Below are 17,197 nucleotides of genomic sequence, written 5' to 3' on the forward strand. Positions count from 1 at the left end.
TGTACAAAGAAAAGAAGAAATGATGGAAGGGAGGAGGCTCTTTCATTGTAAGACAAGTGGTTGTAGTGTGATTTTACACATTTTTTTTATATTAAGTACAATGTATCAGTACAAGAAAATTCCACAGTATAAAAGTACTACATTCACTTTGATATTTATTCCAGGAAAGAAGCATTAGGATCCATGGGTAATGATGCTCCACTTGCCTGTCTGTCCAAGTACAATCCACTTATATTTGACTATTTTAAGCAGTTGTTTGCCCAGGTTACTAATCCACCCATAGATCCATTCAGAGAGAAGATTGTCATGTCATTGGTAAGATTTCTAAAAATACATATTATTTCAGTACCAAAAATAGTTTGTATAAATTGTTAGACGATGGGAAATAAGAACTAACTGTCTAGCTACATTTTTGCCAACATAAGGGAGGATTAATATTTCACAAATAATAAAAGAGGAATTATTTGAAGAAAAGGGATTTGTATAAACATTTATGTTATCTGGATTTAAGCTTGTTTTCTTGCTTTGATATCTTAGAAAAACACACTTAATGAATGTTTATTTTTAATCAAAGCTGGATATGTTTTACTTCACACAAAAACATATGGAAATTAGCATCCATGCATATTATTATGATCAAAACAAACATTTATTGTAGGCTTGTCCAATAGGACCAGAAGCTAATATATTGGAGCCCAGTGAACAACAGTGTCAGAGGATCTGGCTGGAACAACCTATTCTGTCATTGCCTGACCTTGAGGTCCTTAAATATGTGGATCATAATGGATGGAAGGTACTTAAAAATTTCTATAAAATATAGGAAAATATATGCCGTTACTACTAGACAATAGCGCCTGATGATAAAACCCATTGGTATCAACAGTTTAGAGACTTCCAAATTTCAGTACACCACTCACTCTATTCTCTACTTAAAAATTTCTACTCCACTTTGGAGGAGGGGGCATTAAGGTTTACTCTTTTTAGTTCATGCATACATCTCGAAATCGGTCCTCTCTGTTTGCCTGAACAAATGTAATGAAACTTGTACATAATGCTTATTTTATTTTGATATGAAATATTGGTCTGGCATTAATCAGTTCTTAGAAGAGGTAATAAATGTCCTTTTTTTTTTCTTCAAAATAAGATTAATTATAGGATTAACTAGATTTGCTTTAGAGCAAAAAATCCTATCAGATAGTCATAAGTCTACAAAATATTTAGTTTGGCTTGAAAATGCTGGATAAAATAATTACTTAGAGTTATGGGAAAAAAACTTAAACAGAGAGATCTGATTTAAAAGCTGCAACCTTTTGTTCTTTAATTTGTTAGTTATTGCCATGAATGATTAAAAATTATAGCAAACTTATTTTACAGACAAAGGTGATAGACATTGTATATCCAGTGTCTGCTGGATTTGAAGGACTGGTCCCTTGTTTAACAAGAATCATGAAGGAAGCAGAGGAAGCTGCTAGTCAAGGTTACAAACTTATCTTGTTGTCAGACAGGAAGACTTCTAAGGACCATGTGCCTGTACCGTAAGTTTGATTATGGCTATTTATAACTTCAATGAAAATTCTATATAATTATTGTGAAAGAATTATTTTATTGGTTTATTTTTAAGGGTAAGAAATGACAAATCATCTACATAAATTAGGAAATCACAAACCCATTGAAAAATTTCTGTCATCAATTATACAATTTAACTTCATATCGCTTACTTTCAATTATATACTACAGGAGTTTGTTAGCTGTTGGTGCTGTACATCACCACCTGATTGAAAAGACACTGAGGTTAAAGGTCGGAATCATACTGGAGACTGGAGAAGCTAGGTAAGATTTCCCATTTAGGATTTCAACAATTCAATTTTCACATTGGCTTTTCTGTATTTGTGTTTGAAAAATTTAATATTCTTTATAATTTATGCACATGACATTTTGCCACAGTTAATTTCAGATCAAATCATTTAAAAAAACGGTAAAAGAAATTGTAAAAAATAAACGTTGCAGAAGAACTTCCTTATTTTCTGCCTTTAATAATGTTAAAAATAAAAAATAGAAATATTTACTATAAATTGAAATCAATCCAATGTGAATATATACTGCAATCAGGTTTTTTTTAAATGGACATTAAAGTTGAACTTTACCATATGCATAATACTAATTTTGTACTTGCAACTTGTGTATTTTTTATATGAATGATAAGGACATCCAAAAAGTCTTTTTATTTCATATTACTAATTTATTTTATTTCTTTTCATTACTTTGTTTTTTCAGAGAGGTTCACCACTTGTGTACCTTACTGGGTTATGGATTAGATGCTATTTGTCCTTACCTAGTATTTGAGACAATAAAACGAGTGAGAGAAGATGGACTTTTAGACCCTCCATTGTCTGATCATGAAATCTATACCAACTACAGGGATGCTTGTGCTAGGGGAATATCTAAGGTCATGGCTAAAATGGGAATCTCAACGCTTCACAGTTACAAGGTATCTTTTAAGTATTATAAACCTTAATGCTAGGGGAATATCTAAGGTCATGGCTAAAATGGGAATCTCAACGCTTCATAGTTACAAGGTATCTAAGTATTACAAACTGTAAAACATTTATAGTAATTTTATTTTTGCTGATCTTCTTGTGAAACATCATTCATGAAAAGAAAATGAAGTGAAGTAATAATATGTATAAGGTGCATTAATTGTAAAAAAAAATGTTATCATAATTATCCCTTAAAGAAAATATGACAATTAATAATACTTTATTTCCGTAAGCAAATACAGCTTATTGGATTTACACAATATAAATATCCAATAGATAATAAGAAAGAATTAAGTGGAGTATGACATATAGACATATTAAACTGAAAATAAACATTTGAATTATAATTATCATTTAAAGAAAATGTGACAATTATAATTATCATTTAAAGAAAATGTGACAATTATAATTATCATTTAAAGAAAATGTGACAATTATAATTATCATTTAAAGAAAATGTGACAATTATAATTATCATTTAAAGAAAATGTTACAATTATAATTATCATTTAAAGAAAATGTGACAATTATAGTTATCATTTTAGGAAAATGTTACAATTATAATTATCATTTTAAGAAAATGTGACAACGTCCAAAGCATTTTCTTAAGATTTAATAGAAAATGAAAAATATATTTGGTTAAAAGTTTGTTTTTCTTATTTTAGGGAGCTCAGATATTTGAAGCAGTTGGTCTACACAAGGAAGTGATTGATTTGTGTTTTGAGGGTACAGCATCTCGCATAGGAGGTTGCACTTTCAAAGAATTAGCAAAGGAGGTATTGAATATTGCTTGTACACAAATAGTTGTAGAATGAACAATTGATACCAACATCTTGGGTTTTGTGGGTTCAAATGTTCAATGAGTAACATATTTTCAATAGACTTTTTATACCGAGATTCTTAAAATCATGTATTAAAATATGCTCGAACATGCAAGTTTTATTAAAGAAAAAATAAGTTTTCAGCAATTTATGAAAATTGATAGTCACAAAAATAAATAAATCCACAGTATATAATAAAACTTAAGTGCTTTCTACTGGTAAACAAGGAACACCTAAAGTTTCACACTAGTATTAGGAATACTTTTTTAACAAAGTTCAAAAAGAAAAAAGGAAAAGGTTTTTCTGTATTCAGGATTAAAAGCAGAGATAGAAATGCATTAGAATCGAAACCAATATTGTTTTAAAGAAAAGAATATCAAAGCCCTCTGAAATATAAAAAAAATGAATAATAATTTTATTTTTATTTTCAGACATTTAACAGACATCAGTTGGCATATGAAGAGAGAAATTGTGACAATCAAGTTGTGATGAATCCAGGTCTTTACCATTGGAGAGATGGAGGAGAAAAGCACATGAATGACCCTATGACTATAGCCAATCTACAGGTAAGGTTTGAATGACCCTATGACTATAGCCAATCTACAGGTAAGGTTTGAATGACCCTATGACTATAGCCAATCTACAGGTAAGGTTTGAATGACCCTATGACTATAGCCAATCCACAGGTAAGGTTTGAATGACCCTATGACTATAGCCAATCTAAAGGTAAGGTTTGCCATTGGTCAGATTTTACAATGTAATCAAAGATATCTAAAATGTTCAAAGATACTGTATTCTGTAGTGTCAGAATAAATATATATAAAAAAGAAGATTAGGAATGATAGCCAATTAGACAAATCTCCACAAGAGACCAAATTACACAGAAATTAACAGCTATAGGTTACTGTTCAGTAACACCCTTCAACAATGAGCAAAAACCATATCACATAGTCAGTATAAAAGGCCCAAATATAGCCGTTGCTCTTCTGAACATTAATAATCAGTAAAACAGGCATTTCTTTCATGTCAAAATTAGAACCAGCTAAACACAGTGTAACTTGATATAGTTTGAAATATTCCCAATTTCCAATTTAGGAAAAACCAAAGATACATGTTAATTTAGAAAAAGAAATACTGCAAAGAAATATTCCAAATTGTTTGAGATTAACTTTGGTCCGTCCACTGGTTATAAGATTTACTCTGGACTATGTCAGTTACCTCAGGAATAAATAAACTTAGCTGTATTTGGCAAAACTTTTAGGAATTTTTGGTCCTCAATGCTCTTCAACTTCCTACTTTATTTGAAGTGCGTCTGGCACATATACAAAATATCGATCCTGGTATCTGTGTTGAGTAAAATTAGATTTCTGTTTTAAGGATGCTGCGAAGAACAATAACACAGATGCTTATGATAGATTTAAAGAATCTTCTCAGGAGAGTACACAGAAATGTTCTTTACGAGGACAGATGGACTTCATATTTGGTGATAATCCCATAGATATATCAGAAGTGGAAGAAGCCAAAGAAATTGTTAAAAGATTCTGTACAGGTAAGCTTATTTCACAATCAATATAAGATTTTTTCTGCACAAACTTTTAATGTCAATATATCTATAAATGATATTTTTTTTTAACCTTAATGGGAAATAATAGCAACAGATGGGACAATAACTTATCCTTTCTGGCAGTTTAATTGATTGACTTGTGTTTGCCACATGACAAGAGGAAATTTATTCATTAATATTCAGGACTATTTAGCAAATTAACCTCTAATTCCTTGATAGATAATAATGATTATAGTCCATGCATTTTTTTTGGGGCGGGGTGTATTGTAAACTAACAGAAATTTGTCATTTTAGGGAAAGTTTATGTCAACAAAAAAAGTATTACTGTGGATTCATTAATATGCGTTGGATACCAATTTTCGTGGATTTCGTGTGTACAAGAGAACCACGAATTTAAATGTTCAACGAATTACAAATATTCCAAAGGAATTTATGCAGACTTTGTCAAATCCACGAAATTAACTATCCACGAATATACACTTTTTCCGCAAACCACGAAAATTGATACCCACGAAAATAAATGAATCCACAGTACATGTAGTTTTGCAAAAATAAAAACTGATTTTAAATTTTAATAAAATTATTTGGTGAAATGAAATTAATCTTACATTCATGTTACTGTAGAACAGTCACAACAGTAGATGCATGCAACAATTTCTGAATACAGTATTTAATTTATGATTTGAAGTTGTTTTTTCAGCTACTTATGTTTTTTTGTATTATAGGTGCCATGAGTTTTGGTAGTTTATCTATAGAGGCTCACACCACTTTAGCAATAGCTATGAACCGGGCTGGAGGGAAATCAAACACGGGTGAAGGTGGGGAGGACGCTGAAAGATATCTCAATGAAGATCCTATGTTTAACAAAAGGTCAAAGATCAAACAGGTAAGGAGCACTTAATATACAGATTGGAATAGGAATGCTTTGTGATCAAAAGTTCAAATTTGAATTGCAGATTGGGATATTAAAGGAATGGGTACAAAATGAGCAGTTGTTTTTTGTTTCAAGAAAAATAACTTTTGTCAAGTAGCTGCATACATTACAGAAAAGTCAGATTGACTTTTATTATAAAACAAGCATTTGAAAACAAATACCTAAATTCACAGTGTTAAGTTTTATATTAAATTTTGATTAAAACATATGTCTTCACAATTATTTAATTTGTCTTCTTCAAAATGAAAAATTGATGCTTAATTCAACAGATTTGTAATCTTACTTTTTGTTGTTTGTTAACAGGTAGCTTCTGGAAGGTTCGGAGTAACCAGTTCATACCTAGCCAATGCTGATGAACTACAAATAAAGATGGCACAAGGAGCTAAGCCAGGAGAAGGTGGAGAATTACCAGGACATAAGGTAAGATGACCCAGGGAAAAAAACAAGATTTCATTCAAAGAAATTTTTGTGGATTGGGCAACAGGCATAGCCTATGTAAGCCCTCTCCACAAAAATAGAGTTTAGATGACATAAGGTAGGAAAGGGCAAGGAGCTTAGCCTTGAAATGGAAGATAATTACATTGTTAAAAGATTAGAAAGCAAAGGGTTCCTACCATGGAAACTTCCCAAATACTGAAAAATAAAGCCATTCTTGATTGATATGCCATTCTCAGCAGCTTTCTTGCATGTTCAAGAGGGATATTTTATACATGTCTACAACCATAGCAAGGACGATGCATTCATTATTATTGGTTTGAACAAAGCACTTCATCACATGATACCAATCATATGTTAATCAGTATTTTTTTTAAATTTCAGGTGTCAAAGGAAATAGCAACAACAAGACACTCCATACCAGGAGTAGGACTTATCAGTCCTCCACCTCATCATGATATTTATTCCATTGAAGATCTGGCAGAGGTAATTTTGTTTTACTGCTATAATGTAGATCAAAATAAACAAATTAAGAGGTTTTGGTGGAGGTAGTTTAAAAAATGGATTTATTTTAATCAGCCCAGCTTAATGTATAATAAAAGATTAGTGGATTGATTGATGGCTAAATAATGTCCATCAGCAAATAATTTAATTTTGGATGTAATACATCTTCTGATTGTTAGACATTGTTTTGTTTATCAGCTCATAGACATAATTATGTCATGTGACCGTGACGTCATCAACGTTTTTTCAAGGTTTACTCTGGTTTAAAATGAAATTTAGTTTTGAATTATAAGAAATGACTATAGTAATATTTTGGTATTCGAAATACACAGGTTATTCAGTATGCAGCACATTTTTGATGTTATTTCTTCATAGACAGAAAAAATATTATAGTCATTCCTTAAATTATTGAATATTTTGAAATCAGGATTAGAACTTACTAAAATCAATAAAACAAACCTAAAATTCTTAATTAAATTAAAAAAAAAATGAAACAGAAACAGAAAAAGCTGATACAAATGTAGGATATATTCATATATATATAGAATAATAGGTAGTTTCGTTTTTGATACTTGACTATATCATGTGGAATATCTAGACGAGCCCGTTAGGGCGAGTTAAGATATTCAATGTGATATAGTCATTATCAAAAACGAAACTACCTATTATTCTGTTTATCAGTAATTATGACATCATGCAATGTATTGCCTAATATTTTCAGTGATACAGCCAGTACGTTGATACTCGAAAATATTAGGCAGTAAGATCAAAGGGAAAATATATGAATTACCAATAAAAATATGTATTTGTATTACTTCCATCAATTATATCCTAAATAGAACAATTCATATTTTACAGCTGATTTATGATCTGAAATGTTCTAACCCAGAAGCACGTATAAGTGTAAAGTTGGTATCAGAAGTGGGGGTAGGAATTATCGCAGCTGGGGTGGCCAAGGTAAGTACTGGTTTCTTAAAAAAAAATAATCTGTGACTTTGTAATTTTGTAATTTTAGTGCAGGAATGATAGCATTATTGACTACTGTAAATTCAGAAATGTTTGTATTGTTTCAATTATTGTGAGGAATTGTGATGGATGTATAGATTTTTTAAAGACAGGATGCAAATTCAACATTTTAAGAGACATTTAAAAAAATCTGGTAGACTTGGGAATTTTTAAGCTATTTTGACACAGCATATCTACGTTTTTTTTTAAAGTTTAAATATAGTTCCTGATGAAGATTTATCCAGAATTTCACAGAAATTTGTTTAGTGTTATTTTCAAATATTTAAAGTTAATTTACTTGTAGAACAGCATATTTGGTAAAGTTCATTGTATTCTTTTATTTATACAGTTCATTTGCAATATCTTTTAAATTATAATTATGATAGGGTAAATCTGAGCACATAACTATATCTGGTCACGATGGTGGGACTGGTGCCAGTAGTTGGACAGGGATAAAGAATGCTGGCTTACCATGGGAACTAGGGATCAGTGAGACACATCAGACCCTTGTGATGAGTGATCTCAGATCTAGAGTTGTGTTGCAGGCTGATGGACAGATCAGAACTGGTAAAATTTATTCTTGTGACAAAATATGTATTTGTTGTAGATATTTGATAGTCTGTACAATAAACTAAACAATAGGGAGGGGGGATAGGACCTTTATCAGGACTCAGTGTTTTCAGGTGTTTTTAAGTTCGGAATTTTGGGATTGACCTTCGGGATCCAGGATTTTTTTTTTTTAAGCCCAGGATTTAGGGATCAGGTGTTTTTAAGCCCGGGATTTCCGGATCAGGACCCCTCCTACCCCCTCTCAATAGGGTACAGATGCAAAAATTATGTTTCAAGTTAACTTAATTAAGGATTTTATCATCATTTAATTGTGGTCATTTGTTCATATATTTACAAATTAAATTAAATTAAAATAGTATGAGAGATTAAATCATCATTGTAACAATATATATAACTTGCAAAGTAACTCTGAAAAGAAGGTAACCGTAGAATATTGTATAAAAATTGTTTTAAAATTAGGTTTTGGGGACTGATATCATTGTAGGTCAAAATCACCGCTTTGTAGGTTTCATCAAGGTTTTCCTGAAGCAGCCATGATACAATTAAAGTGATGAACTATGTATTTAAAATATTTATGATTTGATTAAAAAGGGGTAATTTAATTTTAACAGGTAAAGATGTAGTGATAGCTGCCATGTTGGGAGCAGATGAGATGGGATTCAGTACAGCACCATTGATAGCTATGGGATGTACAATGATGAGAAAATGTCACCTCAATACCTGTCCTGTTGGCGTAGCAACTCAGGTAAACACAATAAATGATTAACTCTATTTTATTTATAATCATTTTCACTGTGTATCATCGCCACCGGAAATTGGGTACTAACGAAGCGGAGAGAAATAGAAAAAAAAGTAAACAAGTTAAGAATACATTCAATTTAAAGCATTTCCACTCATTTGATGAGGGTGCCGCTTAAGAAATTATTTTCTCATATATAATTCTTTAAATCATTAGGCCGATAAGTACAAAATTAAAACAAGATATTGTGTAATACTCCAAAACTTGCCACTTAGTACCGGGAAATTTCGAAGTCGATCGTCCTCTGAAGCCCCAGTCTCAAGATATTGAACTGTTTTTCATTATTTTTCCAGACACGTTTTTAGAAAATTATAGTGTGACATCATATTAACTGAAATTTGTTGCCAAAAAGATGTATTTTAAAGAATATAGACCATAAAAAATAAAGTATAGGGTGCGGCAACTTGCTCGTGTTGACAAATTTACTGTATGGCAACTTGTTTTCAACTGTATGGCAACTTGCTAATTTTAAAATATTTATTTACCGTCCTCAGTTCAAAGAAAATAAAGTATGAAGTTTAAATATCTTAAGGGGGTACCTTTTCATGTTACACTGTTTTTTTACTTTTCAAGGTTATGTTAAAACTGTTTTTGAGATAAATTTAAACTGTTTACTGTTTTCGAGACACTGTCTGTAATCTGTTCTGTTAAAATTTGCAATGTTGTTAACTGTTTATTTGAAATTGGGCTTCATTTCATCTGTTACTTTTAACACTGTTTTGACATCATTTTCTCTTTTAACTAATGTTCACTGTTATTTACAAGAATTACATTAAAATTTCTGTCCATCTCTTTTTTTACGTTGCTTCCACAAAGGAGTGACATAAACAGCATATACATGTATGTAACTGTCTTTAAAAATCTTTGAGTATAGTAACTCCTTGATAAAATTGAGAATGGAAATAAGGAAAATGTAGAAGAAACAGAAGCCCGACGAAATAGCAGAAAACAACCCAACACAGCGAGAAAATTGTGCACTAGGGTGGGGTGGCAATACACAGATAGGAAAAAACTTAAAATTGACACTCATATTTTTTAAACACCCTCTTTTCCTTCCTAACAAGTGCTTCAACTTGTGACACCTTACATGTTACTTTCTGATTTATACACTGGTTTTGATTATTTAAAATAAAAATCAGTAAACTTTCGTTATTCCTTTTAATAAAATCATGTAAGCAATGAGTCGTATGACTACCCTGAGATGTAACCATAACTTATGAGAGCCCCCGCCATAGAAAATAATGTTTGCGCCATATAGTATTCATTCAGTCTATTTGTTTGTTACACTTTCCTACGTTATGACGATAACTCAAGTTTACTACGACTGATTGAAATAAAACATTTACTCAACAATACACATAACCAGAAGAAGCCTTCCTTTTGCAGTTTGAAGCATTTTCGATTCTTCATGACATAATAGTCATTTTCTTGGAGTCAATCACTCCGTCTGCTTTTCCATCCGTTTAATTGTCTGTCCATGTGTCAAAAACAAATATGGTACTTTACGTATTCTGAAAATTTGTCAGCTTAATTATAAAAAGATTCCTTATAGAGCTCGGCACTTTGTACAGTGGTTTTATACTAAGGTGTTTCTACCTCAGGAATAGATTACCTTAGCTGTATTTGGCAAAACTTTTAGGAATTTTGGTTCTGAATGCTCTTCAACTTCGTGCTTTATTTGGCCTTTTTAACTTTTTTGGATTCGAGCGTCACTGGGGAGTCTTTTGTAGACGAAACGCTCGTTTGGCGTATATACCAAATTCAGTCCTGGTATCTATGATGAGTTTATTTCAAACTTTTAAATACATTGACGATACTTGCTGTTGTGTTCGTTTGGAAAAGTGTAAATTAAAGTTGCTGTTAACTGTTATCAGCATTTAAAATTTGTTGTTAACTGTTTATACCAAAATCGATGTGTTGTTAACATGTTAACGATCACACTATTGCCCCCCCCCCCCCCCCCCCCCCCCCCCCCCCCCCATCTAATTATGCATTAGATAGAAATACCATTCGCTTGGCAGCATTTAAGATGTATATACATTATATATTTTCAAAAAGAAACTGGCAAGAAAATTAATTCGAAATGCAATTCACGATATGTTTCTCCTTACTTTCGATGAAAATTTAGTACAGTATTTTCTTAACTTTTCTTTTTACAAATGAATCATTTCAGAAATTAAATAATTAAACAATGTATTTAACCCAGCACATACTGTATGCGTCTGTCCGAATTCTCGATCGTGTGGTTCGGTGGTTGTCGTTGGTTCATCTCTATCATATTTGTTGTTTTTCATAAATTGTTTTGTTATGAGTTAGGCCATTAGTTGTCTTGTTGAATCCATCCACATTTTTCGGTCGGTGCTTTTTATAGCTGACTATGAGGTACGAATTTTCGTTGTTGAAGGCTGTACGATAGCATATAATTGCTTACATTCACTTTATTTAGGGGGCAAGGGGGTCCCAATAACAGTAAAACAGCAAACTGATTTGGCTTACTAGTATAACAGATAACAAGGAATTAAAATGGTAAAAAACAGATAACAGTAAATGAAATATTACAAAAGTCGGGTCCTTGACAAACCCAGTATTACTTATTACGGGTATAATCCTTTGTAATGAATTCCATTTTCCTTGAACATGGTTTATAGAATTATGTATCTAGATATGTATATTTGGTGTATTCTTGTCCGTCCGTCGTCAACATGTCGGACATTACATCAAACACTCTTTAACCAATTTACATAAATTTTTGGGAAATTGTTTAAATCTATTGACGTGAGCTCTCTATCGTCTTTTATAAATTTTAGATTTTAAGTTTCTGAGTAATGGGGTTTTATTCAATAAAAATGGTGTTTTTTCAGTTTTCTGATAATATTTAAAAAATTATTTCACAAATTTGCAAGGAAGTTTGGTGAATTGTTTTTATCTATTATTGTAAGCGCCTTTTCGATTTTTATTAATTTTCGATTTTATGTTTTTCAGTTGTGGGGTTTATTCATTAAAAAAGATGGTACTTTCCAGTTTTCGGACAATAACTCAAAATGGTTTCAGCAGTTCTCATGAAACTTTGATTTATTGTTTTTATACATGATATATATATTGACTGATATTTATAAATATCTGATATGACATTGAGAAGTTACCGAATATTTCAAAAAGGTGACGGGCGTAGCATGAGCTCATTGCGTAGCTGTTTATTTTTTATAGAACACTTTTTTTCAGCATTTATTTTTGTACAGTAATAGAAACTCGCACATGCTTGCAATTTAAATAGTGTGTAATAACAATAAGAATGGAAATGAGGAATATGTCAAAGAGACAAAAATAATATCTAGTAAAAATTCAAGCAGTATGGTATCACAGTACTTATAGGTCCAATTGACATAGTTCTTATGTTTTTTGCCACTAAAAAATGACCTACAAGAGTTTGAATATATATATTCGCATTCTGACTTTTTTTTAAATGCCCATTTAATGAGGTGTGTGATTTTTTTCTGAATAAGACTACGAGGCAAAGTTGTATATAGGGTAGAAAAATCATAAACACCAATTATAAGCATGCCATTTATCAAGTACCTTGAACGAATTTTGACACTCCAAAAGTAATTTATTCCACTATTTTCAAAGGCCTTATTTGAACACTTTTTATTCGATTTTTGATAGCATCAAGTCTACTAGTAAGTAGAATACATAGTTTAGTTGGGGAACAATGACTTGAAGACGACAAAAATGATTTTAATCTTTGTTTGTAATGAGTTATGTGCGGCTTCCGAACCCAGTACATTGTACAATGTATTTAGTTCTGCTTTGAAAAGAGTCTATGTACCATATACCATAAAGTAAGATTCAAGATTCAAGATTTTATTCATAACCTCAGACACATACTTGTGTACAAGAGGACAATATATACATACATATTAAGATAATACATAGCGAGACAGGACAAACGGAACACAAATACATAGTATATTTTAAAAGACAATTGGTATAATTAAATAAAGTATTTTATGATTTTCTTCACAAAAATTGATAAATTCCTTTGAACTTGTACGTTACAAATAGACAACAAGCCAGTGAACTTGTTCTTGCTTGGATTCATTACATAGTAATTTGGTATAAACTTTGATCTAAGAGCAGAAACATCAGCATTTTTACAGGTAAACAATATATGAAACTCATCCCCTATTCCCTCATTACATAATGTACATATTCTATTTTCCCTTGCGATCCCCGCCCATCTACCCGTCTCAATAGGTAACTTCAAATTCGAGCATCGAAGTTTAGATATGTAATATCTGTCCTTGGGTAATAATCGCAATAGATACGGTTCCAAACCAAACTCTAGTCCTTAGTTGAGATCCTTGTCAGATATTCCTGGCCATATGTTTTCCTTTTTGTCATATCAAGAATTGCTCTAATTTAATATGTTAGTACGGGAAACAAGGAACATTATCCTCAATCAAAAAACAAGATCATTCTACATAAATGTTCTAAAAATGTAGTGTATTACACAGGATAATAATAAGATATACTGGAATTGTCCTCGACCTCACTTCTGTGATGGATATATATGTTAATGGAATCCTTCTCCGAATACGGGACCAGCATATTAGTAGAGGTAGACTCAAATGACCAATGATCCTCAATTTCTACTGAATTTTTGCTGTCAAAAAAATGCTAACATTCCAATTTTCAATAACAGTTAACAGCAAATACATTATCACAATAACAGATAACAAAAAACTAAAAGCCCAATAACAGCTAACAAAGAATGAGACAATAACAGCTAACAGCAAATATATTTTCAGAATAACAGATAACAAAGAATTAAAGCCCATAACAGCATAACAGCCTAACCCCTTGCCCCCCTTTATTTGATCCTGGTGGTTAGTTATCTTATTTGCTATCATATTTCCACTGTTTGTATCTGAAAAAAACTAGCACCAACAAAATATAAATATGCGGTTTATTTTATAAAAATTACAAAATTTCACCCGAACAACAAATAAGACATCAGTTGTTAGCAGTATAACGATATATGAATGTATTTAAGATAATATGGTCGAAAAAGACCTTTTTGTACAAAGTCGAATAACGGTATGCAACGACGATTTCTGAACGGAATAAATGACATATATTTAATAATATTTGATAAGTAAGTCATTTTTTAAATTTGTAAGCCTGTAAAGCTTTGATATCAACAAAATATCGTCACTTGATATTATCTAAACAGTGATTAATTCCCTCTTGAAATTATAATATATTGCAAGACGCCATACAAACAAAAGTTGTTATTTTGCAATTCGCCGTACAACGTCCTGCAATTCGCCGTACAATAAACAAACAATGTTTTTGTCTATATTCTTTAAAAAACATCTTTTTGGCAACAAATTTCAGTTAATATGATGTCACACTATAATAATCTAAAAACGTGTCTGGAAAAATAATGAAAAACAGCTCAATATCTTGAGAATGGGGCGACAGAGGACGATCAACCTCGAAATTTTCCGGTACTAAGTGGCAAGTTTTGGAGTATTACACAATATCTTGTATTAATTTTGTACTTATCGGCCTAATAATTTAAAGGATTATATATGAGAAAATAATTTCTTAAGCGGCACCCTCATCAAATAAGTGGAAATGCTTTAAATTGAATGAATTCTTAACTTGTTTACTTTTTTTTCTATTTCTCTCCGCTTCGTTAGTACCCAATTTCCGGTGGCGATGATACACAGTGATTTTATACTGGTCTTTGAATTAAAGGTTTATTTATGTCAGTTTTTAGTATGTTAATGTTAATCTCAATACAAATTTCTTTTTATGCCTTTTTTAAATGTCTTTGAACTGTTTACATTGACCACAATCCTGGTAGAGTTTTGTTCCCTGAAACCAATAAAAGTAACTCCAGATCGCTTTCATCTGACTTTTAGTACAAGATTTTTAGGATTTCATAATTCTCTGACAGTATCAGTTTTTTTCATATATTTCAGGATCCTGAATTGAGAAAGAAGTTTGCAGGAAAACCAGAATATGTTGTCAACTATTTGTTCCTGATTGCAGAAGATGTAAATATTTTAAAACCTTGATAACCCAATATTGTTAATCCAATATCTTTACCCCCCCCCCCCCCTTTTTAATCAGGTAGTATAAAGTGATATATATGTGCCACTAGCTTCCTTCTTTCCCACTTCAGTGTCCACTATTTATCCTAAAATGCTTGACAGAATTTTTTTGAAACTTTCACTAAATCTGACTCATATGATATTCTTCGCAAGTTTATATTCCGTTTTTTCATCAGAAAGATTTTTCCAATTTACCTTTGTCATGACATTAACTTTGTCAAATCCACTGATAACAATGCACATTTGTATATTATTTCCTCCTATTAAAACTTTTGATCAGAATTTGTTTTTGTTTTTTTTGTTTGAATCCTCAGCATATTATTCCCTGGTGCCAATCTATTCAATTACCCATTTCAGAATCTAATGCATTGTGGGTGAAACATACACCTAAATATTTTGATTTATCTGGAAACAATATACCGTAACATCATTGGCCAAAACAATATTGTTCTTTCAGCAAAATTTCAAGAATTATCATTTTACCCATAGGCTGTTAGTTTCTGAAACATCAAATTGGTCAATATTTTTCTGTGGTTCTTCTTAGAATAGATATGTTAAAGGATAAACATAAAAAGATGAAAATATGAATAATTTGGTCTCTGAGAAAACATATATCTGTTACTTTTTTTACAAAATGGCTGCAAATTGGGTTCAATTTAGTTACTTTAATGTTGTACAACATTTTGTTTAGCACTGTTTGAATACTTTGTGTCTATTAAGGTAAGAAGTATACTGGCAAAGATGGGATTTAGAAGATTACAGGACTTGATTGGCAAAACTGATAGATTGAAATTTGCACCAGATCCAGAAAATCACAAGGCTAAATTGCTGGATTTCAGTAAGATCTTAAAGAATGCATTAGATATGAGACCAGGAATCAACATTAAAGGAGGTAGTATACCACAGCTCTTTGAACTAGAGAAACGATTGGTAAGATTTACTGTTCAGAACTAAACACATTTATTCAAAAACCAGTTGTTGGCATGACACGGGTTTTGTTCTTCTCACATATGTGAAGATGGTACTAAACCCCTAACGGAAAGGATTGTGCCTGATATTCATATGATGAAATCATAATCTTTCAATCAGTTTAATTGAAGTCTGGAGCTGGCATGTCAGTTAACTGCTAGTAGTCTGTTGTTATTTATGTATTATTGTCATTTTGTTTATTTTCTTTGGTTACATCTTCTGACATCAGACTCGGACTTCTCTTGAAGTGAATTTTAAATGTGCGTATTGTTATGGAATTTACTTTTCTACATTGGCTAGAGGTATAGGGGGAGGGTTGAGATCTCATAAACATGTTTAACCCTGCCACATTTTTGCCGCTGTCCCAGGTCAGGAGCCTCTGGCCTTTGTTAGTCTTGTATTTTTTTTATTTTAGTTTCTTGTGTATAATTTGGAAATTAGTATGGCGTTCATTATCACTGAGCTAGTATATATTTGTTTAGGGGCCAGCTGAAGGACGCCTCCAGGTGCGGGAATTTCTCGCTACATTGAAGACCTGTTGGTGACCTTCTGCTGTTGTTTTTTTCTATGGTTTGGTTGTTGTCTCTTTGACACATTCCCCATTTCCATTCTCAATTTTATGTTGAAATTAAATGGTTAACAAAACTTTCTTTAAAAAGTCTTATAAACTTTTGAATGTACATTAAAAGAATCATGCCTTTGTGAACATATTTGCCATCAGTTATAAATGATTGCATAAGTTGTTCAATTTTAAGCAGTCATTGAAGGTACCATGTGGAGAGTGTGGCTATGGTGAGAGCTTTAATCTCTGTTAATTTATATGAGAGATGAGGAGGGAAAACAAAATCAGCCATACAAATCATTTAGATGATACTCTTTTCTATGTTATTGTAAATCATAAGAAAATAAGTTCTTAATTTCTGCTTGATAATCCCTC

At 31.5% G+C, this 17,197-nt stretch overlaps 1 protein-coding gene across 2 annotated transcripts in view; it reads left to right on the top strand.

The window, feature by feature from the left end:
* The window catches only part of LOC134687136 (uncharacterized), a 58,234-nt gene that overhangs the window by 22,431 nt on the left and 18,606 nt on the right, over window positions 1-17,197 (top strand). For both annotated transcript variants that reach the window (XM_063547153.1, XM_063547154.1), the window contains 16 exons: window positions 165-315; window positions 659-793; window positions 1,375-1,535; window positions 1,738-1,830; window positions 2,275-2,488; window positions 3,203-3,313; window positions 3,790-3,924; window positions 4,736-4,907; window positions 5,648-5,808; window positions 6,160-6,276; window positions 6,676-6,777; window positions 7,654-7,752; window positions 8,187-8,367; window positions 8,982-9,115; window positions 15,160-15,234; window positions 16,012-16,221. In XM_063547153.1, coding sequence (XP_063403223.1) covers window positions 165-315; window positions 659-793; window positions 1,375-1,535; window positions 1,738-1,830; window positions 2,275-2,488; window positions 3,203-3,313; window positions 3,790-3,924; window positions 4,736-4,907; window positions 5,648-5,808; window positions 6,160-6,276; window positions 6,676-6,777; window positions 7,654-7,752; window positions 8,187-8,367; window positions 8,982-9,115; window positions 15,160-15,234; window positions 16,012-16,221 — 2,251 coding nt within the window. The remainder of the gene's footprint in view (window positions 1-164; window positions 316-658; window positions 794-1,374; window positions 1,536-1,737; window positions 1,831-2,274; window positions 2,489-3,202; window positions 3,314-3,789; window positions 3,925-4,735; window positions 4,908-5,647; window positions 5,809-6,159; window positions 6,277-6,675; window positions 6,778-7,653; window positions 7,753-8,186; window positions 8,368-8,981; window positions 9,116-15,159; window positions 15,235-16,011; window positions 16,222-17,197) is intronic.

This window comes from Mytilus trossulus, chromosome 10, assembly GCF_036588685.1.
Source record: "Mytilus trossulus isolate FHL-02 chromosome 10, PNRI_Mtr1.1.1.hap1, whole genome shotgun sequence".
Classification (NCBI taxonomy): domain Eukaryota; kingdom Metazoa; phylum Mollusca; class Bivalvia; order Mytilida; family Mytilidae; genus Mytilus; species Mytilus trossulus.